Consider the following 26,727-nt stretch of genomic DNA (forward strand, 5'->3'; position numbering starts at 1 on the left):
GTTCCTAATTGGTCTATCTATTTTGGAACCATAGAGAGACCAATTACTTAATCAATAGATCTAGAACTGGACCAATATCTACAAAAAAAAAAAAAAAAAAATGGACCAATAATTTATCAGCAGATCCAAAATTGGTCCAATAAACTATTGGGTGGGTCAGTTTCGATTTGATTTTCCGGTCTGATGCCTAATTGATACCCTTACACTTCTTTGTCTATAACATTCCTCCACACTGAAGAACAACCAATCAGCTAACACGGAATGATAAAGGTCACTTTCCCTTCACTTTATCCATGGTTCTAAGTATTGGTATTGTATCACCCGTACCGATTTTGCATGTAGTCGATCTCGATATTATGCTGATACCGTATCGGTGACACAATACAGACAAGGGGTAAAATTGTCAGAAAATTCATTTTTAAGGAGATTCAGGTTACTTTTGTCCGATATAGCCGATCTATTCTGATACCATATCGGAAGCGTATTGGTTTTACAAGTGAATGATACCCAATCCGATACCGTGCACTAGAACCATGACTTTATCTTTTTTTTTGGGGGGGGGTAAAGAGTAAATACTTTATCTTATCCTTATTGAGTAATATTGCAATATAGATCTTCTGCGGGGCACTGCCCGCAGCGGCCTGTGCGACCCAGACAGAGTGCCGCACGCAATGTCCGCCTTACCCCTGCTCGGGCAAGGCGCTTGGGCACGGGTAAGGCGGAAATTGCGTGCGGAGCTCTATCTGGGCTGCACAGGCCGCTACGGGCAGGGCGCCGTAGAGGATCACGATCCGTAATATTGACGCTTCTATGCGCGCCTGTCTTAAATCTGTCTTAAATCTGTGTGCTAACTAACCGTCCACGGTTCAAACCTGCCAGCCGCTTCCCACTACCAGTCGCTCTAGAAGAAACTCCATTGATCTTCCTTACCAGCAGAGCAGAGAGAGAGAGAGAGAGAGTTGAAACTTAGATTTCTTTGAGAACCCAAGAGAGGAAAAGAGAATGGCAGAGGAGGGAGGAAGCAAGAAGAAAGTGATGGTGGCCATTGACGAGAGCGAGTATAGCCATTATGCCTTGGAGTGGGCTCTCACTAAGCTTGGCGAACCCGTCTCTAACTCTTCACTCGTCATCTTTACCGCAGAGCCCCGGAGCGAAATCAATTACATCGCCGCCGCTTCCTACGGCGCTGCTCGTACATTTCTTCTTTCAATTCCCCAACTTCTTTGTTTACGTCTGATTTTTTGTTTTTTCTAAAATTAAACGGATTAGGGATTTGTTTTGTTGGGTTTTCTTGTTTCTTTCTTATATGGGTTTTGGGTTGTTTGGGATGAACTCTGCTTTAATTATTTTAATTTTGATTGGTTTTGATAGCTCCGGAGTTGATTATGTCTGTTCGAAAGCATCAAGATATGATTGCAAAAGCCCTCTTGGAAAAAGCTAAGGAAATTTGCGCTGCTCATGGGGTGAGCCCACTTTGCTCAACGGAAAGTATAGCTGTTTGTTGACACCAAACGGGTTCATTCTCTCTGTATTTCGTTTTAATTTGTTGAAGATAGGTGTGGATTTGGTTCCAAAAAATGACCTAATTTGAAATTGCAATCCCCAAATATTTACTACTTTAAAGCATCAAATGTATAATTTAAGATGGAGCTTCTGGTTTATCTGGTAATGAAATCCTTATCCATTATTTAAATTCCTTGAAAATATCAAGTTTTTATGATTGCCATCTCAAATGTAGCCATTTTGCAGGATTATTCATTAGGATATATGACATGAAAGAGTTGGGTTTCCAATAATAAGCATGCCAATTATCTGTCAGGTGTTACCAAAAAAAAAAATTTAATAAAGAAGAGGAAAAGGTCCTTATCGCATTATCTATGCTTGTTAATCATGTCTTATTGGTTTCCTCAAGAACAATTATGGATTTCAATCATCCTGTAGCGTAAGCTGAAATCATGAATCATTTCTTTGCCATTATATAGACGTGCATATATGTTAGACACTTGAGCATTTCAAAGTCTTCCAACTACGTTATGTAATGTAATTGGTTTCTCTTCTGCAGGTAACTGCTGAGACAATTGCACAAGTTGGCGATCCCAAAGAGGTCATATGTGAAGCTGTTGAAAAATTAAATATTGATCTTCTTATTGTTGGTAGCCATGGCCGGGGATTTCTACAGAGGTCAGTTACCTTATCTGTGAATTTTATTCTGCTGTCCTATTAAGAAAGTAGATAAAGGACATCTCACACCATAGGTTCCTTTACTCCTGAGTCTCTGTTCTCAAGGTTTTATTTTTATTCTGAATTGTTATGAGTGACTCACATCTCATATTTTGGTTGATGTCCTGCTCTAGAAGTCTTAATAATTTTATGACTTGTTAATGTTGAGTTACATCATAGAGGATAACTTTGTTTGTTTGTGTGTGATGTAAACTGGCTGTCTAAAACCAGCCGCAGGTGTAGGGATTCTTCCCTACACCAGCCTAAGTAACCATCGGGTAGGTGTAGGGATGAATCCCTACACTAGCAACAATCGTGGGGATTTTTAGTATTTGTTTTATTTTTTATTGAGTTGTAATCTAATTAGGATTCCTAGTGCAAATCTGAATCCTAATTAGAAGTCCTAAGTCCTAGTTAGCATTCCTATTTTGAGTCCTAGTCCTAGTTGGCATTCCTATTTCTATTTTGAGTTCTAGTCATAGTTAGGATTTATTTTATGTCCAGCCTTGAAGGCTATATAATGTAAAGAGCTCCATTGAGCCCCCCACGATTTAATGAAGAAGATTATTGCTTTAATGCATTCCACTGTCCTGAGATAGGCTGTGAAGGTGAGGCTGAGATAGCCTTCACTAGTTCACTGTTTTCTCTCCTTCGAGTGCATTCAAGTTTGTCAAGTTTGTTGCTGCCGATTGTGTGAAGGTTCAAAGATTAGTTACTCAGATCTGTTCTCAGTCCAAGGATCCATCCAACACAAGTAAGCTTTCATCCCAACCCCCTAACCCTTCTTCTCCTATCCGTACCATCAAACCCTAACCCTCAGTTCATCTAATCCTCCATTCTGCCCTAACCGATTGCATTATACCCAAGCAGATTCTGGTTCTGGTTTTAGTTGGATTGACATCCATCTGGAATTACATTAGTGTGTGTGTGTGTGTGTGTGTGTGTGTGTGTGTGTGTGTTAATGTCGATGCACTCCTTCTATTTTCAGTTTGTTATTTTTGCTAGTTGGGAAATGCATAACTACAATGATAATTTATTTTTAATAAATCTAAATGTGATGTTGAACAACATCTGTGCACCTTTTTTTTTTTCCTTTTGGGCTATTGGTATGGGTACTTGTGCATGCAATTTCACATCATGAGTTGAATTGGGGTTTTATGATTCATATGAAACTCCTGCTGTGTGCCTCAAGAAGGAGTTTGTTTCATAAAAAGGGCGTACCCAGTGCACGAGGCTCCCACCACTGTGGTGTCCTGGGAGGGTTAAAACCTGTTTGTTAATGCAACTAAATTGTATTCGTACATTATACAATTTCCCAATATACATTATGAATTGTATTCCTACAATATACAAACATAGTCCAAATAAATTGTATTTGCATAGATAAATATACAGTTTTCATCAAGAGCTAAGACATAGGAACAAAGGGGCAAAGGGCGATCAACTTATTTTTTTTATCCTAATTGAGTTACTCTGATGATCATAGTCAAATTGGATATTTTTTCAAGTTGGTGGGGGTGGGGAGTCTTCTTGTTACATTGGTTTTTTGAGTATTGAAATTTGCTATGCTCGACATAAAAATAGGGGAAGGATTGAACTTTACATATTGAATTCAATGGAAACCAAAGGACTAATTAGTTGGTGTAAATTTGTATCTCGAATCAAAATCTCCAACCCGGTAGCTTTGCCATCCATGTACAAATTGGCCACCTAATTTGTTCATACAATAACAACTAAGTAGTCTTTTCTCGATAAACCCCTTTCTTCAGTTAACTTCTTTTTATTATTTTTCTGGGTACCAGCCATTTTTATATATCTCTACCCTTCCTCCTCCCCCTCTCCCCCCAGACAAAAAATTTACTACTTATGATCTATATAATGATAAAAACTCAATTGGAACTTATGCCAACTTTATGTGATCAGCTATGCAAATCCTGTTTTTACTGTTCAGCTCTATTTCAACTCTCTGTATAATTGAGAAAGCCTCAATATGTGCGGAGGTTTTGTTGAGAACCCAGAACAAAAAATGTTTCTATGCTTTGTATTGTACCCATTACATTTGCACCAGTATTACAGTTATTAGATTATTAAGCCATCACCTGTTGAAGGGATGCTTTGTGCATGGAATTCTTAATCATCCGATGCTTGTTTTATTTGCACTTGTCTCTGATACTCATTTGGGCCTTTTGATCAGTATAGGCCGCGACTGTTCTATTTCTGGTCTTGAATTAGGATTCTTGTTATTTGTAAGTTCTTTATAGGCAGAAGCTGGCAGTTTGCATGCTAAGATGAATTTTCTGAAACAGGGCTTTCCTTGGGAGCGTGAGCAGCTACTGTGTTCATAACGCAAATTGCCCAGTTCTTATTGTGAAGAAACCAGTACGAGAGGGGCAGCCCCAAAATACATAGATTCATATGGTTGGTTGTTACTTGGACAAAAGATTGAATTCATAACCCCCTGGACATATAACATAAAGGCTGTTCATGAATTCTGCTGTTGGTCCTTGTGTAGAGTGTGTTTTTTGAGCCCGAGTTCCATAGGGAAAAAGAGAACTCCTAGATATTATAATCTAAGAAATGTCAAAAAATTGTAAGAATACAATGCTCTCTATCAGTCTAGGGGAGATCAGTTGTGCTTGTTGGATATGTGTCCATCAAACTCAATTTAAAGTGTAAATTAAGTCAATTTGTGTTATCAAATTATGTGCAATATCTTGTCTCAAGGTTACACCCTAGAAGTAAGTATTTTGTTCATAAGGTTATCATATTGTATATTTTCGGAATGTGATTTTAAAATGTAAATGTGAGTATTCATATTGTATGTATAGCGAACTAGTTTATCGAAGAGTCTTGTATGGGTCTTTGTCAGTTGTTGAAGCAACGGGACACTCCTTGTGGGTTTGCTCGGCTAGTTTACGACGATGTACTTCGGTCATGGGGTCCCAGGTTTAAGTGCCCATGAATGAAGTGTTACATGGGGTGGGGGAGGCTTCGTGTAACCGGGATTTTTCCTAGGGCCTGAACTATAAACCCGGGCAAGTTCTAGGGTTTCTTTGTTAGCAAAAAAAAAAAAAAGTCAACTGAACATTTTTTAATAGTTATTTTGATTTTCAGATTTGAGAGGTTTTTACCATTATACTTTGTGTGTTTTGGTGTATCAAAGGTTGATGTCTACATTGGTTATATATCGATGTGCGAGATTTACAATGTTCATTTGTGAATGAAAGGGCTATTCAAATAGTTTTCACTTCATGAATATAATAGGGTGGATATCATGTGACAAATATTCAAGTGTGATAGGGTAAAATTTTGAGTTCGGTGATAGTTTTGTAAATTGTTCACAAATACATTTAAATATTATTTTTATAATTGTATTTAAAAAATTATCTTGAAAGATCGTGTTTGGAGCAAAGGGGCTCATCACTTTTGACCATATTCAGGGGTCGAGATCAAGTATAATTTTTTCTGTTTTTTTCTTTCTTTAGTTTTGGTTAATTAGTTTAGTATATTGTAGAGTAGTGCAATTTAGAGTAGCATAATGTAGGATAGTATAATATAGTGTAGTATAATATAACATAATTAATGTTAGACAATCATGCTTAAGATTAATATAATTAGGGTTACTTAAAGTAACGTTCCAATTAACATGTTCTTAATGCAGCAACGCGTGATTATAGTAATTAATAAATCTTAATTAGTAAGTGTTTAATTAAATTGCATGATTTAGAATAATTGTTTAATCACAGTTAATATGAGCAAGAGGAGAACTAATATGTAATGCAATAGTGTACATTAGTCAAACATAGTCATACATGTGGGTTTAGGACGTATATGTATGAGTGAAAGTTCAAACTTTAGTATCTAATAGAAAGATCGGTTTTCATCGGGTGGAGTAGGTGCCTAATATGTTCCTATATCCGTAACCTGACCCTTACCCGATTATCTGACGGATCATTTGAAACCAAACCTGGCTCATTCTCCCGACCGAGGATCGAATCTCCTTTTGGCTGGTCCTAGGCCTTCATCCTCGGTAGCGACTCCTCATCATGCTTTCCCATCACCCCGTTGTCATGCCAAAAAAATAGAGTTTATTAGGTTGTCTCACTTAAAATAGGTGTTTGCTGAAATTGCCAAGCAACATGACCTGAATCAAAAGCTCTTGTGAGGATGACTATAATTACCTAGATGTTGAAATTGGTCCCTCTATTGATGTTCTTCGCATTTGATCCATTGGCACATGTGATTGTTTTCAAAGTTGCAAAGTTAGTGAGATTAAGGGTGTCGATTTTGAACATTCCAATTCTTTTAAAAAGCGTTAGAAGTAACCCAGAGATGAAGCTAGGTCTTAAAACTCGTGATTGGATTGGCAGAATTGACCGATTCGGATCGAAATCGACTGAGGCCAATCCTGATTCCACTTAATCCGTATTGCATTTTTAGGGTTAGGGCACAATCTGGTTGGTTCTGCTCGATTACTAACCGATCCAGATCTCTCTCTTTAAACCCAGAGATGAAGTCACAATTCTAGATGGTTGTACCTACCAAATATATTTTTCCCATGAGGTGCCCGAGTATTCTTAAATCAATATGTATCCAACAATGTTCTCATTCTCAGTTAAGAATGCATTCTACATTTTGAGAATGGGATGTGATTCTCAAAACGAGAATGCATACCAAACATGGCCTTAGACTCTAAAATATAACACATTGCAAATCTAGATCATGCGTCCATTCTATCGAAAAGTCAAAATGATCACATCATCAGTCCACATGACAAATGTGCGATGTTTGAAAAAACATAAAAGACCTTGTGACAATAATAATTCATCTTTAGATTTAGACATAGAATGGATTCATCCAATAACACTATAACAATATTTACTTTTTAAGAGTATATATATGAGTTCATACCCATTAGAATTTAATTCAATAAGGAAGTTTTGATCCATCACATTAATCGTTTGATCAACCATAAATTGAACTATTCTCTTTCCATCTAATCATTATTCAACCTGTCTAAAAGTGAATTTTTGGTCCATTTTTCAAAGCTTTATAAGTCCACATGCATGGTCTGAGGAACTTAAAATAGATTAATAAAGAGAAATGTCACTTTGACCCTAAGGCGTTTCGTATGCCTACTTAAATAAAAATATTGGGATAAAGAACTTTAAGCGGTTGTTGGGGGCGGTGTGTACTTGCGTTCAGACACAATCACACATGAAATGATCGATCTACCCCCGGAAAGGCGAAAAGGATCAGGGACGCACCGGTTATTTTGCATGCAATTGTCTTTGACGAGGTTACACGTCGTGCCCAACGATCGATTAGCATTTCTTTTCACAAAATATTTTATTATTTTTCTTATTCAGTAAAAAAAATAAATAAATAAAAAATTATGCAAATAGTTGTAGGATGCGCCTTAGGTTCAGTGAACCCTTTCCCATTAGTAAATTAGGACCAGACTCTCATGTCTCAAATACCTTTAAGTGAGAAAAAAAAAAAAAGGCTGTCTAGTCTCGTGCAACCTACACCCAGACACAGCCCCCTCCTCCCCCTCCCCCAAATGACTGCCATTCCCTTATAAAATAAAAGTTCCCCCCTAGCTGATGCCCAGCATGTGCTCCCATTGGCCCCCGTGATGGTGCAGGGGCCACACAGCCTGGGAGCAAACCCTTGTCTTACTTTTAATGAGAAAAAAGGGGGTGGGTTTCCTCCGCTCATATGTAGTTTTGAGTGTTAGAGGCGGGTGTTACAGATAGCCATCAAACAGAGGGTATTTAGGGAATTTTCATGAGGAGGGGGAATAATAATCTAGTTCCAATTTTTTGCTGGCTTCTGCAAAATCTTTTCCCCAATAATACAATCTCAAATACTCATTGCCATGTAGAGGGCCGGCCTTAGTGCAAAGGTAAGGCTGTTCCACGGTGACCAAGTGGTCAACAGTTCAAATTTAGAAATTGCCTCTCTATGAAAATAAGGGGGTAAAACTGCGTACAATATGACCCTCTCCAATACCACCATAGTCAATGAGTTTGGAGCGTTGAATGTCCGAACTATCACTTGTCAACATCTCCACCAGCATTGCCGCATTGTCAAAGGAAATTGGAGAGGATAATTTTCCCTCCCAATCTTGTAGTGGTGGGAGTCTCATACTGTCATGCATTGAATACGCACTCTTTATGTAAAGGAATCCTGTAGAGGTTGTGAATGGACGAGGGGGTCTCGGTGGGTGGAGTGGTGGATTGAACAACCCTCCACCTCCGGACAAGAGTTGTGCTTCAGTTCTGTATGCATTATTGTCTGCCGCAAAAGCCAAAGCCAAAAGCCTAAATAGTGGTAGTCACATCAGATTATGTTGTAGGAGACCATTTCGGGGTGCATTGTTCTCCCATATAGGGACACCCAAGCATAGAGGGGTGGACGTAATGATCACCCTGCTCCCTGTACAGGCTGTCCATGTGCCTGGCTGCTTCAGCACAAAGAACAATGCCCCTATATTTATATATATATATCGCAGTTATTCGTGGCCTAGTTTTGTCACGGCCTTAAGGATTGAGGGTAATTTCGTAAATGGAAGGTACTTTTAATTAGTAAAAATGTAACGGCTATCCTGACCAGGCCACGTGGTTACATCCCACCATGGAAATACCTGGTTCCGCTTTAGGACTTGCAAGACTGCATTATGGCTCAATGCTCAGTGCCGCCGAACGACGACCCTCTTATTGTTCTGTGGAGTTGCGTGTCCGCAAGCCGTTTCTCTGAATTCCTTTATTATTTGAAATTTAAGTGAGGGAATGAAGTTGTCTTGCAACTTAGTTCCACACACAGGAGATGGTTCCCTTAGTTTGCTCTAGTAGTTCTCAAATGTCACTGAAGGTATGGATTCACCTCTGTTCTGCTCGTTAAAATTTCGTAGAGAGGAAGCAGCTTGGATTTTTGGTGCTTCTGGATTTGTTTGTTTCTTAGCTTGAATTTTGTTGCATTCTTTCTGGGTTGGGTTTTTTGTACTTATCCACAGCTGTTTGGATAGAATCTTGGATTGGTCTGTACTGGGTATGTGGCAGATTCTGTTGTTTCCATGTTTTCATGGCATTTTGGGCGAAATCTTGCTTGCTTTGAAGTGGGTATTTGATAATACTCTGGCTTTGATTGGGTAATTCTTATTTTAATTATTTTTAGGTTGTGCAGAAATTTCACCTTCATTCTCCTCCATGTTGTTGTTTGATTACCTGAAGAGTTTTGGGCGAAATCCTGCTTGCTCCTCAGTTTGCTTTAGTAACTTTTTTTCTTCTGTTTTTTGTTTTGTGTGTGTGTGTGTGTATGTTGGCCGGTAGGGTATTTGGTATCTTCAACCTTCTACCGTTCAACAAATCTTGGTGGAGTAATTTCCATGAATTGTCATTCTATTTGGAGATATAAAACATTTTAGAGCAGTCATCATTTTGTCTGGAGACATAAAACATCAATAGGATTGTAAGATGGGTTAAACATGATGCAAAATATCTTTATCATATTGACTTGTACTGCCTCTGTGAAGTTATATATTTGTATGGATTCTTAAAACTCTACCCAAGGATGTGAAGCTTTTTTTTTTTTTGGGGGGGGGGGGTGGGGAGGGAGGGGGTGCATTATTTTCTTACTTATAGTGATGGAATTTGTATCCTTGATCCTCTGGTGCTTCTGTAGAAGTTTCTCACCTCCCCCACCTCCCCTCCTTCTCATCTCTTCTTTTGATTAGTAGAATTTTCTCACAATTATGGGGTTATTCTACATAGATTCTGGCATTTTAAGCAATTTTATTATTCTCTAAAGGCTGGGCAAGCTTCTTCTTTTTTCTTTTTGGGCTTTTCTCTCCTCCCCCCCCCCCCCCCCCAAATCAATGTTCCTTTCTATGTGCTTTATGTGCTATAATCTATTTCACCTGGATTGTCTTACATTGTGGTGTTTCTACAGAAATTTTTTGTTCTTTTTTCCTGCTGTTGATTGGTCCAATTCTCTTACTGCCTTGTGTTTCTCTATTATAGGTTAACTGGATCTGCCGTTTTAAGCAACATAGTCATGCTAATAACAGAGAACATAGTTCTCTCTTTTCTGTTAGAGGTATGAGCACCAAACTTGTTGGCCAACAAGTTGTAAGAATTGGGATCGTGCGAAGCAGTGATTGGAGTTTTGTGAGGGGATCAAGAGTTGACCTAAGTCCAAAAGTTGCTGGATGTGTGCCTCACAGAAGAAACTATAAAGTATCTGCTTCATGTAATTTTTTGTCACTCGTACTGCTTATTTTACCTTTATATTAAGTTGCACTGTCAGATGGCTTTCTTTTTTTCCTTCTTTTTTGGCTTTACAAAATCATGTGTCCAAACTAAACCACAGGAAATTCTAGTATCAATATTAGTACTGCTGATTATTGGTGTTCATAATTTAAGTTTTTTATGGTGATTTATATGTGCTAAAAATTAAAGTCCTGCAACGGGCATGTGTTACTGAAACTACTGGAAGTTGACTGTAGGTCTCAAACTCTCAATCTTTCTCATCCATTCAATACAACAACTACAACAACAACAACAACAAACTCAGCCTTATCCCAACTTAATGGGGTCAGCTACATGGATCCAAACAAACCAAAGTAGGGAAAATAGAGTTCTAAAAAACAAATGATGGGGAAAGAGATGAGAGATGAAAATGAAAAAGGACAAATGAAAGATGGGAAATAAATATAAAAATGAACGATGAAAGATGAAAGATAGTAAGAGGAAAGAGGCATAGCCCAGCCCTTCAGGAGAATTTAAGCTAAATTGGGTCTGCGACATGGATCCTTGCCCTCCAATAGGCTCTGTCCGAAGTCATACTTGGGACAAGCCCTAGCCTAAGCATGTCCTTCCTCACAGTCATTTTAAGTCTGCCCCTAGCTCTTTTAGCTCCTTCAATCGGAATCATATCATTCCTCCTTACTGGGGCATCCCTAGGCCTCCATTGAATATGACCATACCACCTTAAATGACTCTCTTAGTAGTTTGTCATTGATCGGGGCTACCCCCAAGTCTAATCTAATATGTTCATTCCTTACTCTGTCCTTCCTTGTTTTTCCACATATCCATCTTAATATCCTCATCTCTGCTACACAAAGCTTATTAATATGACACTTCTTAACAGCCCAACATTCTGCCCCATACATCATGGCCGGCCGAACAACAGTCCTATAAAACTTTCCTTTAAGCTTTAATGGAATACGTTAGTCGCATAGCACTCTGGACGCACCTCTGCACTTCATCCATCCCACTTTAATTCTTTGTGAAACATCATCCTCTATGTCACTTTCTTTATTTATGAGAGACCCCGGATATCTAAATAGTCACTTTGAAGTATCTCTCTTTCCTTAATTCGCACCATACCAATATCCATCATATTGTGACTAAAATTACACATCATATACTCCGTCTTCGTTCTACTAATCTTAAGGCCTCTTGTTTCCAAGGTTGCTCTCCATAGCTCTAACTTAGCGTTAGTCCCTTTTTTTTATCTCATCTACCAGAACGATATCATCGGTGAAGAGCATTTACGACGGGACCTCATCTTGAATGCTCTTGGTTAGTTTGTCCATGATAAGCACAAATAGATAAGGGCTTAAGGCGGATCCCTGATGTAACCCAATCGTAATTGGGAATTTCTTGCCCTGACCTCCCATAGATCTTACACTAGTCACCACACCATCATACATATCTTTAATTACTTGCACATATTTACTCATCCATTCAATATGAAGTTCAAATAAAATTTCTGATTTAAGTTTTGATGGTTAGAAATTACTATCTACACATTAAGTTAGTTATTATTTAAAGCAAATTCACAGGGTAGTTATTTTTAAAGATCATCATTTATGATATTGAAGTGTCTCTGGATCTCTGAAATTAGAGGTCGGTCATGAATCATCTATCATCTGTATGAAGTTTTCTCGTGCAGTTAACAGTCACTATTGTGTTTGGCACAAACTGACCTTATTTTCAAGCTTATCACTTGATGTCTGTAAAGTGATTGCATGTAACTCAACAATTTCACATTTCACTCATGTCATAATTGAACAAGGAATCTCATAAAGATTGGAAGATTGAGAATATTCGTGAGCCATAATTAGTAAATTGTTGGTTTGAAGGACAGCAAACACTCAGTATGTTAGGGGTATCAAACATTTCACCTGTTCCTTCTTCATGTGGACATCTTTTTCACTTCAGGCCAATTGGTTTTTCTAAACCTTGGATTCTTAAATATGAATGCATGTCTGCACGATGGCTGTATCTTGATTGCCAGGTGCTAGTTCGTAAGATAACAACAGACCAATGGGACTGCAGCGCAGCTATTTGCCACATTCAGAAAATCGCTACCGGTAATGGGGACTGGTACAAACTTTTCAAGACAAGGTCAAAAGATGCCAAAAGGATCTCACAGTCAACCTGCATGGCCAGTGAGCAGGAAAACCCAAATATGGAGAGTAAATCTCTGCTAAAAGAACTCAACTATTCAAAATGAGACCTGTTACCATTCACATTATTGATTGTCCCTTTACATGTATTCTAATACTAAACTATTAAAATTCAACTTGGAATTTATGAACTCTCAAATATACCTTGTGGAAAATCTGGACATGCTGAACCCTGACCACACAGCTAATTTCATGCTTACCCAAATTAACACTTACAGGCAGTGGCCTCATTAAAAAATGAGTTTCAAACATCCAAACTAATGACATTGAACTGGCTCATTGCTGGGTTGCACATTCTTACTTGCTTTGAAATGCTATGTATTGTCAAACTGATGGTTATATCTGCTATTCGTTCTGCACATAAGCATACCCCATCCCCTTTTGCTCCCTGTTATTTCTTTGAAACTGAAAATTTTGTGTTCTTTCTTTAACCCAGATTGATTTACATGTCATGAAATCTTTTTTTTTTTAACTAGAAAATTCGTTGCTTTTGTTGCCCTCCCTCTCCCCCTATGCCTGCAACTGTGGTACGTTGAAACTTAAAAATCCCACTTTCTGTCAAACTTGCTGGCCTATGTCCAAGAGCTCCTTTTAATGAAATTCAACCAGTTGGAATTAAAATCCAATCCATTTTTTGATTCAGTTCCGTGGTGTTGAATTTGATTACCAACTTGCAATAGCCACTTCCTCTTGATTCAATTATTAAAAATCTAAATTTGTAAGGGCCTCACTTGGTTGTGCAAACTTTTTCTTCAAGAGTCTCTCGAAGAAATTTTATTGTTCAATTCCTCATTATTGGCTTGTTTAGTGTCTATCTTCAATTCAAGGTTCAGCAAAGCTTGTGCTACAGGAGTTGAATGTCCCATACATTTTTCCACTAGTTGCCTTAGGTTGAGATAGCATAAATTGCTCTCAAATGTCTTTCAAATCTTGAATCTTAGAATGGTTGACAAGTGAGAAAAGTCTTCAAGCAAATATTCCTGAGAAAATAGTTGATGAAAGAATTTCTGTGCATTTCCACTCTCTTATTATGTTGGCAGCTTCTGTTCTGTTGTACTTAATTGGGCTATTATGGGCCTGTATAATAACATTTCTGTTCTACAGGAGTGTTTCTGAGCCAGAAATATTTTTTTGTTTCTGTTCTTGGGGAGTAGTTCTGCAAGATAGAAACCTGTTTGATAACATGGTGTAAAAAAACTTCTCTTTTCACTCTCTCTTTCTCTTTTCCATCTCACCATCTTCACCCTCAGCTTGCTCAATTTCAGCAATCTGAGCTTCCTCCTCTGGCGAAGGTAAGGGTAGATGACAGATGATGTTACCTTTCCCAAAGAACAAATTTCAGAATCCTTCGATTGATTTGTACATGGCAGGCAGAAGGGTTAGGCTTGCAAGGTCAGTCTATGCTGCTATGCTAGAAAGAATGGCTGCTCCACTCTTAATCACACTAGCCCCTTTTTTCCCTGCGCCACTGAAATCTCTCATGTGACAATCGCTTCGAACGGTATCTTTTGGTGGTGGTCGTCAAGAAATCAAAGATGTTAGCCGACGAAGACAGACTGGTCTTCCTCCGGTGAGAACTTCGGTTCTGACATTTGACTCCCTAAAATCAAAGTGAGAGACTCGGACAAGAAGGATCTCCATATGGTTTTTATTGATGTAGAAAAAGCTAATGACAGAGTCTCTAAAGAGTTAATCTGGCAAGTACTAGAGAAGAGAAGAGAAGTGTTTCAAGTACATACGTGAACATAATTAAAGATATGTAAGATGGTGTGGTGGCTAGTGTAAGAACTGTGGGGGGTTAAGGTAGTGAATTCCCAATTACAAATGAGTTACATCAAGGATCAGCTTTAAGCTCTTAATTGTTTGCGCTTATCATGGATGATTTAACCTGAGACCATAATGAGGTTCCTTGGTGTATCCTTTTTGTTGATGATATTGTTTTGGTGACTAAGACAAAAGCAGGGATTAATGCCAAGTTGAAGTTATGGAGTTATGGAGTTATGGAGATCAACCTTGAATCAAAAGGTTTAAGATAAGTAGAATGAAGACGGAGTATATGGTGTGTAGTAGGACGGATAATGAGGTGGTGAAAATTGATGCAAGGGACATTCTGCAAAGTGATTATTTTAGGTATCTGAGCTCAATCATAAATAAAGAAGGTGATATGGAGGATGATGTTTCACAGAGAATTAAAATAGGATGGATGAAGTGGAGAGGTGCGTCCGGAGTGTAGTGTATTCGATGTATTCCTTTATAACTTAAAGGAAAATTTTATAGGACAGTCATACAACCGGTTATGGTGTATGGTGCGGAATGTTTGGCAGTTAAGAAGCATCATGTAGCTAAACTCAATGTAACGGAGATGAAGATGTTGAGATGGATGTGTGGCAAAACTAGAAATGGATAAGGTAAGGAATGATTATGTTATGTGAGTAGCTTCGATAAATGATAAGCTATGAGAAGTCGTTTGAGGTGGCATGATCATGTTAAACGGAGGCCTTTGGATGCTCTAGTATGGAGGAGTTATTTGATCATAATGAAGGAACTAAAAAAGCCAAGGACAGACCTATTGGAGAAGTGGTGAGGAAAGACATGCATAGTTTAGGCCTTTTATCAAGTATGACTTCGTATAGAGATGATTGGAGGGCAAGGATCCGTGTAGCCGACCCCATTTAGTTGGGATACGGCTGAGTTGTTGTTGTTGTGTTGTAATATAGATTCTTTTTCTGACTTTTTATTTGGTGGTGTATAAGAATCTTATGGTTGCGATAGATGGAATCATTGAATCTTAAAAATAAAAAAGGGGTTGACCTCCCTGTCCGGCTGCGTAGCATACGCCTCTCTCTCTCTCTCTCTCTCTCTCTCTCTCCTCCCACACTAGGGGGCAGATATGTCATTTCTCAGGAGGGATCTCATGCTCGACTGAAACCCTGTCTTCAACCCGTCCTTCTCATGAGCAGTGAGAATGCAACTCCGATAGTCTGTTTCCATTCCAGCATGGCGGTGACTTCACTCCGGCGATTCTGCTTCCATTCCAGTGAGTTTAAAAGGTTGATATGTTTTTTTTTCCTGTTCTTCTTAATCTTCTTCTGCTTCTCTCCGGGTCCCCTTTTTTGTCTTTTCCTAATTGAGGACAACTCTGAAATTAGATGATATGGCTGGATATTAAGTAGGATGATCTTAATGCTTGACATGTGAAATTTTTAAAGTTATGAATTCTTTTTTGAGAATTTATTGTCGTCTAGGAATAAACCTAGGCCCCACAGCCAAAGGCCCAAATTGTTTTCAAACTTTATTTGCTTGCTGTATTGCATTCTCTCTGGTTTTGCTTTCATCTTTACTTGCTGTTCATAAAATATGTTGAGAGTGCCCTTTTGATTCTTGAATTCAACTTAACAAAAATACTAGGGTGCCTAGGCGCTTAGGCAGCCCTCCAATGCCTTGGGTCGCTTAGGCGCCTTGACAAGTGCCATTCCTTATGGAGATACTGCTCTCGACAACGATGGTACCCGAAAGTTACAACGCCCAAGATACAAGAAATCGTTAGCACCCAAGGCTCTGGTGCTTGAAATTGCAGAAGCTGAGAAGGAAGAAACCCAATCTGCTAGGCCGGACGACAAAGATCAGAGAGATGGGAAGAGGGGGAAGATGAGAGAGACGATCGGAGAGATGGATGGGGGAGATGAGAGAGAGACGAGAGAGATCGGAGAGATGGAAAGTACACCATTAGTTGAGGGCATGGGGAGGAGGGGGAAACGAAAGAAGACAATCCAAGAGATGTTTCTTGCATTTTCTTTTTTGTCTTTCAAATGTTTTTTGAGAATACAAAACAGATTCCATTTTGTTTCTCTAGAACTGTTCCCAAAGGCTGGTTCATTCCCAAATAACTCAAAAAAAAAAAACAAAAAACAATGTCCCAAACAATTGTTAGGTGGTTTTTTGTTCCCGTGGAACAAAAGAACATGAGAAATGGTAAGTGGGAACATTACCAAATAGAGCCTTGGAAACCCTTTGAGACTATGTTTGTTTTGGTAAGACAGTTTTCTCTTGCAGGGTTTACAAATTCTCAAATTGCCAGCAGCGTTTTCACCCTGGGAACAGCTGCTATTCTTCCATTCTACACACTCATGGTTCTGGCTCCTAAAGCAGAGCTGGTGAGTATTTGGTGAATGACTTGGTGTTTATCGTCATACCATTTCCATAGTACTAGAAATAAAAAATATCTTGGTTGCTTTTCCCCCGAGCAATGCGATGATTGATCCCCATAAATGTAGACCAAGAAGACCATGGAGAGCACCATACCATTTGTTGCGCTTGGACTTTTGTATGCATATCTTCTATACCTCTCCTGGACACCAGATACCATACAGTTAATGTTTGCAAGTAAATATTGGCTGCCAGAGGTGCGTATCCATCTTCAAATGGTTTTGCTAATCCTGTTATGATTATTAGACGCAAGTCATTGAATGTTCTACAAAGAAATGAAAAGAAAAGAACCAAAAATATGGCATTCCCCTCCAGTCATTCTCTTTTGAAATCTGCTTTTTATCTCTCTTTTCCCTTTGTCTGACAAAGTCTTGGCCCTGTGCAGCTCTCCGGTATAGGAAAGATGTTCTCCAGTGAGATGACCTTAGCTTCTGCATGGATTCATCTGTTGGCTGTTGATCTCTTTGCAGCAAGGTTCTCTCTCTCTCTCTCTCTCACACACACACACACACACAGAGTTTCTGACTTTTTCTGTGAAGGTTGAGTGGACAGATACATATGATTGACAATTTGACATGGCAATTTGATTTCTGACAGTTACTCATTTTTTAATCCATCCAGGCAGGTGTATCAAGATGGACTGGAAAATGAGATTGAGACTCGACATTCAGTTTCACTGTGCCTACTCTTTTGCCCAATTGGAATTGTCACTCATATGTTCACAAAGCTACTGAGAAAAAGCACAGCGAATACCAAGTAAAGTGTTGAGTGACAATATATTTGTGCAATAGTGAACAAAACTCTGAATATATCTTGAACAAACAATAACTTCATCTGAGAATGCAATCAGTATTTCGTGTAAACTTGCATCTACTTTTTGAAGAGCTTTGTTCTTTTTTTGTTTAATGGTTTCCTAATTCAGCTTTGAATCACTGGATCTCACATATATATGGAAAGACTTAACATATTGTATTTCTTCTTCAGGCTGCATCTCAAATGTTTTATTTTGATCCTCACTTTAATAAAATGATCAGAAGCCAAATTAATCTTCAAATTTTCACCTTTGTACATTATAGCCACAAACCTTCAGTGTCATCACAAAGTAGAGACCGACTCAGGAAGCCATATCAATCTTAAATTTTTCACCTTTGTACATTATTGCCATTCCCTTGCAGGCGCAGAAGGTGATCAGATGGAATGTTACAGCTACAGCTGCCATGTTTTCCCTCTCTCTTTGGAAGGGGGATTTGCAGTAACTGGAGTTGCGATAATTTTTGGCAGTGTTTGATGCCTGACGGTAACAATCTCTACAGTGTCAATGGTGTCAGCAGTCTCCTGAACTCGTAAAGTTTGATAATTAACAACCTTCTGGCTGTAGGGATAATGAAGGACTCGAGCTGGTTACTGTGCTGAGTTCGGAATCAGAAACATCAGAAACTTTGAGGTCTCCATTCTCATCAAGGGGGGGGGGGGGTTCTCTGGTTTGAGATTTCTATGGAAGACGCCATGGGAATGGCAGACAGCGGAGATTGATTGCTGGAAGTACTGATGGCTAAGATCCTCATTGAGGTGGCCGTATCTGATCATGGACAAGAAGTCCTAATCGAAATGAGTTCACAATTCTTAGTTGTGGGTCTCTCTGTTTTTGTACTCTTCAAGTTTGATATTACAGCTAGATCATTTGCAACAGAAATAAAAACCCCATCCTTCTTAAAGAGGCCCTTAGTAATATAGACATTGCTATAGGTTCTTAAACTTTAATATCCCATAAAATAGTAAAAATCCCCCAGGACCATTGACAATTTGGCTTTGTCAACCATTGAAACAGCTCCGCACAATCAGTCCAAATGTCGATTCATACGTCTCGCAAAGCTCATATTCGCTGAAGTCCTTGGAGTAGTCCTTTTGCTTTGGCCTCTTGTGCAATCTCTCCTGTATCGTTATAATCCACACAAGCAAGAAAAAAAAAACTTCTCCATAGTCTCACTGACAAAACTACCATCACTTGTAAATCCTAGGTAATCCCTTGGGGAGAGAGAGAGGGAGCAGGAAGCGTCGAAGTTGTATATGAACAAGAAGAATTTAACAAGTTCAGATCCGATATCCATCGATCTACATTATGCAAAATACTATGAGGGTCAAGGTGGTGATAGTAAAAATAAAGACGGTTTCTAATCAACCAAAGAAAATAGCATGTAATAGAGAAAACAGAGAAGAAAAAAAAGTGATCCTTAATTTGTGATGAGGATGAAAAGAATAGGTGTTCTAATAGATCTAAAATCTAAGGTGCATGAAGAAACTCCGTTCGTAAACCTAAAATATCTGCTGCCCAAATTCTTTTAGTGAAGGAACAAGATAAGGGTGTATCTAGTGCATGAGGCTCCAGCCATTTCAGGGTCTGAGGACGGTCATAATGTACGCAAAAAGGACACAATTCAATAATGTCAAAGAAACGCTTTGACTTAGATTTTAGAGGGTTAAATAGAAGTTGGGCAGTCATCTTTGTTGTTAGGACCACAGTTTTTGTAAAAGGACAAACCTAAATTCGTTTAGTAAAGAAACAAGATAAGGGCATATCCAGTGCACGAAGCTCTCATCACTTTGGGGTCTGGAAAGGGTCATAATATACACAAAAAAGACAATCAATAATGTCAAAGAAACGCCTAACTTAGATTTTAGTAGGTTAAATTAGAAGTTGGGCAGCCACCTTTGTTGTTAGGACCACAGTTTTTGTAAAAGGACAATTCAAATATCAGGATGGGGTCATGAACCAAAAGAATTTTGGATGGATATCTTTGTGGCCAAATCACTTAAGAAAATAGAGTGGGTTCGGCTTTAATGTTTAAAAGTTAGATTTACATACTAGGAAGTGGGTAAGGTGGAGAGTTTGGGCCAGTATGCTCTGTTCTTGGGCTGCAATTATTTTATCTCATGGGTGCTACTGACTACTTATGAGCATGCAAATCCCAATTGTATCTTCTTCATCCATGACTTCATTTATTGTCCCAAAGATAATCAAACCAGACCAATTACTAGGGATGTAAACGGGTACCAGAAAATCTGAATTCGATTCGCATCCGTATTCGTTTAGGAGTATCTAAATTTTTTATTCAAATAATCCGAAAACAAAAATATCCGATCCAAATAGATATCTAACTAATGATACAGAGGGTTTTTGAAGATTCGACAAGTTCTAAAGAATGAGGAAATGAGAATTACGAGATCAAAACATGGATTGAGAGTGAATTGTATTCGTTGGGGGAGAGGAAGGTCTGGGTTACACAAGTTAGAGATGTAAACGGATAGTCAAAAATCCGAATTCAATTCACATCCGTACTCGTTTAGGGATATCTGTATCCGACACATCCGATCCGGTTACATCCCTAACAACTACCATATTAGCTACTTCAGTCAAAAGGAAGCGAAAAACCGAAGTAGTTCAGAGACCAAAGGGCCTTCTTAGAGGCACTCAATCGCTTCGCTCTCTAGATGGAATACTCCATTGTTATCATCACATCTACAAAAAAAACTTTTACCTTAATTCTTTCAAGGTTTAAGAGCCCTTTTCTTTGTTCTAGTGTTTGAAGCAGGTAAAAACAAGAAATTTGTTTTGTCTTGAAGAATTAAGGCTTTTCCAGATAAAGACTGAGCACACCTAAAGCCAGTAAGTAAGTGGTCCACACACCACTTCGAATGTTTCTCACACTTGATAGACCTTACCAAAGGCTCCACAGCCTAATGTAGACATTAAATTTTGTCACCCAAGGAAGTATGACGATAATGATGGAAGGAGTCCCCTAAAGTAGAGATGTAAACGGATATTCGAAAATCCGTATTCGATCTGCGTTCGTATCCATTTAGGAGAATCTGAATCCGTCTGACACCAATCGGATACGAATATGATAATCCCCCTATCCGACCGATTATTATCCGATTCGTTTAGCAATCCCGACGGTAATAAAATATCTGAAACATATCTTTGTGTCTGTTTATCTTTTTAAGTTACCTTATTGGTATCTAAAACATATCTTTGTGTCCGTTTATCTTTTTAAGTTACCTTATTGGATTTTGTTATCTTATTTTTATAATTTTATAAGTTAAGATAATGTGATTCTTTTTCTATATTTTCTATTGGTTTATATATATTGTTTTATGCAATGTGATACATGAAATCACATATCTATGTGAGAAAATCAAAGACTAAGAAGAGTAGAAGAAAGGATAGTTATTGAACTCTCAAGGCTCAACCCTAACCTTCATCATAAAAACGGTAAAGATGTCAACGGATAGTCGAAAATTCGTATTCGATCCGCGTTCATATCCATTTAGGAGAATCCGTATTTAAAATGTCACTATCCGGAAACTATCCAAACCCGTCCGAAAATCGATAGGATATTACTGTAATCCGTCCGAATATAAACGGATACGAATATGATAATGCCACTATCCGACCGAATTCGATTCGTTTACATCTCTACCCTGAAGTCTCATCTGAAATCTCTGTCACCGGTAATATCGAAAAAAAATAGAGTTTCGTCGGACAAAATTACCATTTTATCCTTGATGCCACTTTCTACCCAAACCATTTTAAATTTAACCAAAACTCCTAGGATAGATTTGTTTTATCATATTTAGCCTAAATCTAAAGTTTGATGTGAATGCGACTTCAATTTCCGTAAAAATCAGTGTTTTGTCAGGTGAAATGATTTAAATGTCCATGAAATTAATTAAATGTCCAAACCTTCTCAAGATAATCCCAAATTTTGTGTGCCACAGTGTTTTATCATTTTAAAGCATGTCCTAAAAGATGGTGTAACATTGATTTGATTTAGTCATTGATTTTCCAAAATTTCCTTAGGATATAACTCGAACTTTGGGCCCAATTTTAAACTTACTATTCATCAAATCATCATATTATTCTTACATAATTAAATAGTACATCTCGACATCTTTCCAACGATACTTGGATCGCAAAATTCGGACCACTGGATCTCCTAAAATCATTGATGGAATTTCGACACGCGAAATCGCAATAACGTGGTGCATTCTAACGTACATTATTTTTCTTTCCCCCTTATATATAATAGGGCGCTTTGGCAAAGTAAAAGAATGGGATTAATGCAACTTCAATGATCCCTTTTTTTTTTTCTTATTAAGGGGCAACTTGCCCCCTATTTTCCGTAGCCTTCTTCATATTGTAGTGAACTATGAGTGGACGAGCCTTGGCGCAACAGTAAAGTTATGTTATTGCAATCTGTTGGTTGCGGGTTCAAAACTTGAAAACAGCCTCTCCTGCAACATAGGGGGTAAGGTTGCGTACATTTGCTCCTCCTAGACCCTGCAGTAGTGGGAGCCTCATGCACTGGGATGCTCTTAGTATACTGAATTATGGGTATAGCTTATTTACTTCCAAATTCTGTACTTTGCTTTCAAAATGAAATGGTAACTCTTTGTTTGAGAAGGAAAAAACCATTGATCTTATAAATTCATCTTTTGTTGACTATTTGGATATTTTCAGTCCATAAATATATCCCAGCCAATATAATAATAAATGTAATGTCTTACTTATAGGACATATTAACAATACATTCAACAGAAATGTGTCTGAAGAACTACTGCTACAACAACAACAGCATATCCTTATCCCAACTAAATGGGGTCGGCCACATGGATCCTTGCTCTCCAATCAGCAAGGAAACACAAAAAGAAACACACCAAAGCTTTGCTGTCTTACATTTGAAATTTTCACAACATTTGAAATATCATACAACATAAGCAAGGAATACCCTAAGTACACTTTATAATTTCAAATTCATGATGCTATTAAACTCTCATTTCGATTTCTTTATTACAAGGACGGGGCAATTGGCGTTTTGAACACAATAGCTGCTCACACTTCCCATCAATGCCCTGTTTCAAAAACTTTGTCTCAGTGTCTGAAATTCCAAACAATGTAGCAGCTAATTATTTGACTACTATAAAAAATCATTTACAGATTCTCCTTGTCCTCAACCAAAATAACAAGATCGATCAGTAACTGTTTCTGCCATTAGCATAAGCAATCAAATGAACATATCTTAACAGATACATGAATGATATGAAATTTTTTTTAAATTGCAAGGTAGTTATAAGAACCACATCTCTCTTATTAGTGATATCAGTAGCTAGAGATTCAATTTTGTTATAGAAGGCTACTTCCAATGATCAATATCCAAAAAAATTCAGTGGGTGTAAGAGCTTTGAGATATAACATTCAAAATCGAATATAACATAAACAAAACAGTGATGCTGCTTTCTTTGTTAGTTTATGAAACAAATATGCAATTTCTCTGTTTGCAAGCAGCTACTATCATTCATTGTTCTTCAACTATGAAAGGACATTTGAATTTAGCATCTAATGTAAAATAAACAGGCAACTGAATAGATTCCTTTAAGCTCCATTTGGTTGCAAGTAAAGGGAAGTGAAATCAATTTTGAAAAGAAAATGAAAAGTTTTGTAATCATGATTGTACAACTTACCATAAACTCTCACCAAATTTGGTAAATAAAATTTTCTGATGCAAAATTTATTTTATTTTTCAAAGCAATGGATTTTGATTGCAAAGTGAAGTGAAATTTAATAACCAAATTTGATATGTTTTGGAGTTAGTTTCTCCATCATGTGAAAGTGAAATAATGGTTATAAAAATTTTCACTTCTATATTGATTTGATTTCACTTCCCTTTCCTTTGTTTTCCTTGCAACCAAACAGAGCCTTTGATACTCCAAGAATTTCTGAAGCAAAGGGTTTCCTTTGTGTTGACTGATTCCAATTATACTCAAAGAACCTAGATAATATGGAGACTTAATGTTTCAGAAAATTTTCCATGTCAGATGCAAGTAGGGGAATGCTCTCATCATCATTGCATGGAAAGAGAACTTTTGCCCTTTCTCATTACTGGTTAACTATTCAGAAAGCTGAAATCAAAGCTATAAGAAAAATGCAATCATAAAGGGAAAAATGCCTTTATTCTCATAATCCACATCAAGGATCTGTCATTTTCCAAGAGCAATGCAAAATGTTGATAAGGAATTCCAAATGAATCTAGCTCATAAATTTTCAAAATAGCAATAAGGAATTCATAAGCCAACATGTTAACACCACACTTGCAAGGATCTAGCTAATGCATTTGGAGAAAACCAAAACAGAGAGTAACACATACCATAAGAAAGTAACACAAGGAAAATTGTTAGGCATACAGAAACTCTGAGAAAGACAATTTACCTTTTGAGGGTTCCCTTCCCTTGGCTACCTACAATAAGTATATCAATATTCTGCTTCTCAACTGCATCACATATAGCCACTTTAGGATCTCCAATTTCTGTGATAGTTTCTGCAATTATCTGTGGGAAGTAAATCATTTTTTTTTTAAGAAAGAGAAAATTCTCAGTGAGGAGGCATAGGAAACCCTAGGGCTCAGAGATACTTTTCCCATAATTAATATTGCCAACAACATACTAATACTAATTGGAATGACTTCACCAAAAAAAACTAATAAGTGAAGTGGACATACTCCCTTTCTAGCACAAATTTCCTTAGCTTTTTCCAATAGAGCTAATGAAACCTTCCTTTTATTTTCTTGGACAAATTTAAGCATATCTGGATCTGTATCAAGAAGAAGTTGCAGAAAGTGATCAGAAAATCTGATATATCTAAGGAGAAGGTTGAAAACTCATCAATATCAAAATTTCTACGTTGCAAATTCAATTGAACCCAATTCTCAATTCCACACAAAATTCAACCCAAAAAGGGAAACAGTTGAAGGCTTGATTTAAGATTTTTTTTTTTAAAAACCCACAATCCACTGCTTATGCCTTCCCCTTTTCATGCTTTGATCTGTGCCCTAGATTTTGGAACAATTAATTCAATAAAACTTTGCGATTACTTCAAGATAAGCTATATTTAGATCAACAAAGCTACCATCGAGTCGTAACTGGTTAAGAGAGGACCATACGTACGAGCAGAACCAAAAGATGCTGCGTAGATGTGACCGAGATTTGCAGTTGTCTGTACAGTGAAGATGACAAGAGACGATCCAGAGAGAGTACCGTGAAGATTTTCAAGTGCCCACTTAAACGCATGGTAACTATACTCGCTCTCTTCAATTGCCACCATCACCTTCCTCTTCATAGTGTTCCTTACCTGTTCTTCTGCCATTAATTTCTAGGGTTTCAAGAGAATTTGGAGAGGTTTGATGATTGAGAAGAGTATTTGCATTGGGTTCTCTTATAGTTGCAGTTGCTTATCCTGGAAGGAAAGAAATACCAAAAAAAGGGGAACATGAACAGGTTCAGTGATAGTGAAGAGTAGGTATTGGCATTTTCTTTTTTCTTCACAGAGTTAGTTAAGTCGTTTAAATTTGGAGAAATGAATGCGCGGGGTTTTCAACGGTCAGTCAAACTCAGCTTTCACAGGTAGACTAACGATAAACCGAAAAAACGAAGCAGATATTATGTCACAAGTAGGTGAGGAAAATTTAATCACCCGATCTAATGATATGATGGGAAATGGTATCTAAACTATTTCTGGGGCCCACCAGGTTGCACTTATCCATGACTTTTTCTTTTTTCTAAAAGAAAAAGAGGAAATATCCGGTGACAAATTATTGACCCGCGATTGCATCTCCACCAACCAACGATTGAATAAGATATGAAAAATCTGCTCCAAGTGCGGACAACATAATATCTGGGGGGCATGGTTTGAGGTATCGATATAGCACAATACCACAAGTTAAGGGTATCAATCGGGTGGTTCGGTTTGGTTTTTTGGTTTCAGTGTGAGTTTTAGGGAAAGTGAAACCGAATCAATAAGGATTTTTCGGTTGCAGGTTCAATTTGGTTTGGACTTTGGTTCGGTTCGGTTTGTGCCATCACTTCACTTTGGTATGAAAATCGGGTCTAGTCTAGTTTTGGGTTGTGGCCCGTCGGTTTAGCCCAAACTGAGCCGAAAACGAATGGTACTCTAACCCACAAACCGAAGCCGAACTTATAAGGCCTTGGTTCGGTTTGGATCGGGTTCAATCAGGTTGGGTCAGGCCGATTTGATCGGTTCAATTTAGGTTTGAGTCGTTTGACACCCTTACCGTAGGTCATCGATTCTGATATCATGTCATTATTGTATTGGTTATCGGTGAAACGGTACGGATAAAGGGTAAAACAGTAAAAAATCCATTTAACTAAACCAAAATTTCAATCCTTGGAGAATTTACCAATGAGAGATTTGTGGATGTAAGGAATCACAACACCAACTGCAATTGTGCCCTTGATTAGGGATGTAAATGAATCGAATTCGGTCGGAAAGTGGCATTATCATATTAGTATCCGATTATATTCGGGCAGATTCGGATAATATCCTATCGGTTTTCGAACGGATTTGGATAGTTTCTGGATAGTGATTTTTTTTTTAATACAGATTCTCCTAAATGAATATGAACACGGATCAAACGTTTTTATGATGAGGGTTAGGATTGAGACTTGAGAGTTCATCAACTCCCTTTTTTCTACTCATCTACTGTTTGATTTTCTTACGTTTTTACTTTTGATTTTATCTTGTATTTATTTTCATAGATATGTGCATGTATCACATTGTATAAAACAAATATATATACCAATAGAAAATCTAGAAAAGGAATTTCGTATCCGATTAGTTTCGGATAGATTTGGATTCTCCTAAACGGATATGAACGCGGATTGAATTCGGATTTTCAAATATCCGTTTACATCTCTACCCTTGATGGCTTTTACCTTTCAGATCATTCCTTTTGCCAATTCTAGGACTTCTGCTA

At 37.9% G+C, this 26,727-nt stretch overlaps 3 protein-coding genes across 4 annotated transcripts; 2 read left to right on the forward strand and 1 right to left on the reverse strand.

The window, feature by feature from the left end:
• The first annotated feature begins 899 nt into the window (after positions 1-899).
• On the forward strand, positions 900-22,972 carry LOC122645969 (universal stress protein A-like protein). Its single transcript, XM_043839398.1, has 6 exons — positions 900-1,192; positions 1,372-1,463; positions 2,063-2,181; positions 4,527-4,599; positions 7,155-7,157; positions 22,938-22,972. The coding sequence occupies exons 1-6, from the start codon at positions 1,003-1,005 to the stop codon at positions 22,938-22,940; spliced, it is 480 nt and encodes a 159-aa protein (XP_043695333.1). The 5' UTR covers positions 900-1,002; the 3' UTR covers positions 22,941-22,972.
• LOC122645967 (protein ABA DEFICIENT 4, chloroplastic-like) lies at positions 8,984-17,766 on the forward strand. Its single transcript, XM_043839395.1, has 6 exons — positions 8,984-9,096; positions 10,245-10,473; positions 16,751-16,851; positions 16,972-17,100; positions 17,289-17,377; positions 17,525-17,766. Exons 1-6 carry the CDS (start codon positions 9,052-9,054, stop codon positions 17,661-17,663), a joined length of 732 nt encoding a protein of 243 aa, XP_043695330.1. The 5' UTR covers positions 8,984-9,051; the 3' UTR covers positions 17,664-17,766.
• Positions 10,785-25,132, reverse strand: LOC122645968 (universal stress protein A-like protein). Of its 2 annotated transcripts, XM_043839397.1 has the most exons (5): positions 24,902-25,132; positions 24,457-24,548; positions 24,168-24,286; positions 22,663-22,813; positions 10,785-10,824 (listed from the first exon to the last, which is right to left on the reverse strand). In XM_043839397.1, the coding sequence occupies exons 1-4, from the start codon at positions 25,098-25,100 to the stop codon at positions 22,735-22,737; spliced, it is 489 nt and encodes a 162-aa protein (XP_043695332.1). In that variant the 5' UTR covers positions 25,101-25,132; the 3' UTR covers positions 10,785-10,824; positions 22,663-22,734. The 2 variants fall into 2 exon arrangements, with proteins under 2 accessions (XP_043695332.1, XP_043695331.1); XM_043839396.1 differs by lacking the exon at positions 10,785-10,824 and having other exon boundaries at positions 22,606-22,813; positions 24,878-25,132.
• Between the last annotated feature and the right edge of the window lie 1,595 nt (positions 25,133-26,727).

Source organism: Telopea speciosissima, chromosome 11 (genome assembly GCF_018873765.1).
Source record: "Telopea speciosissima isolate NSW1024214 ecotype Mountain lineage chromosome 11, Tspe_v1, whole genome shotgun sequence".
In the NCBI taxonomy this organism is placed as follows: Eukaryota; Viridiplantae; Streptophyta; class Magnoliopsida; order Proteales; family Proteaceae; genus Telopea; species Telopea speciosissima.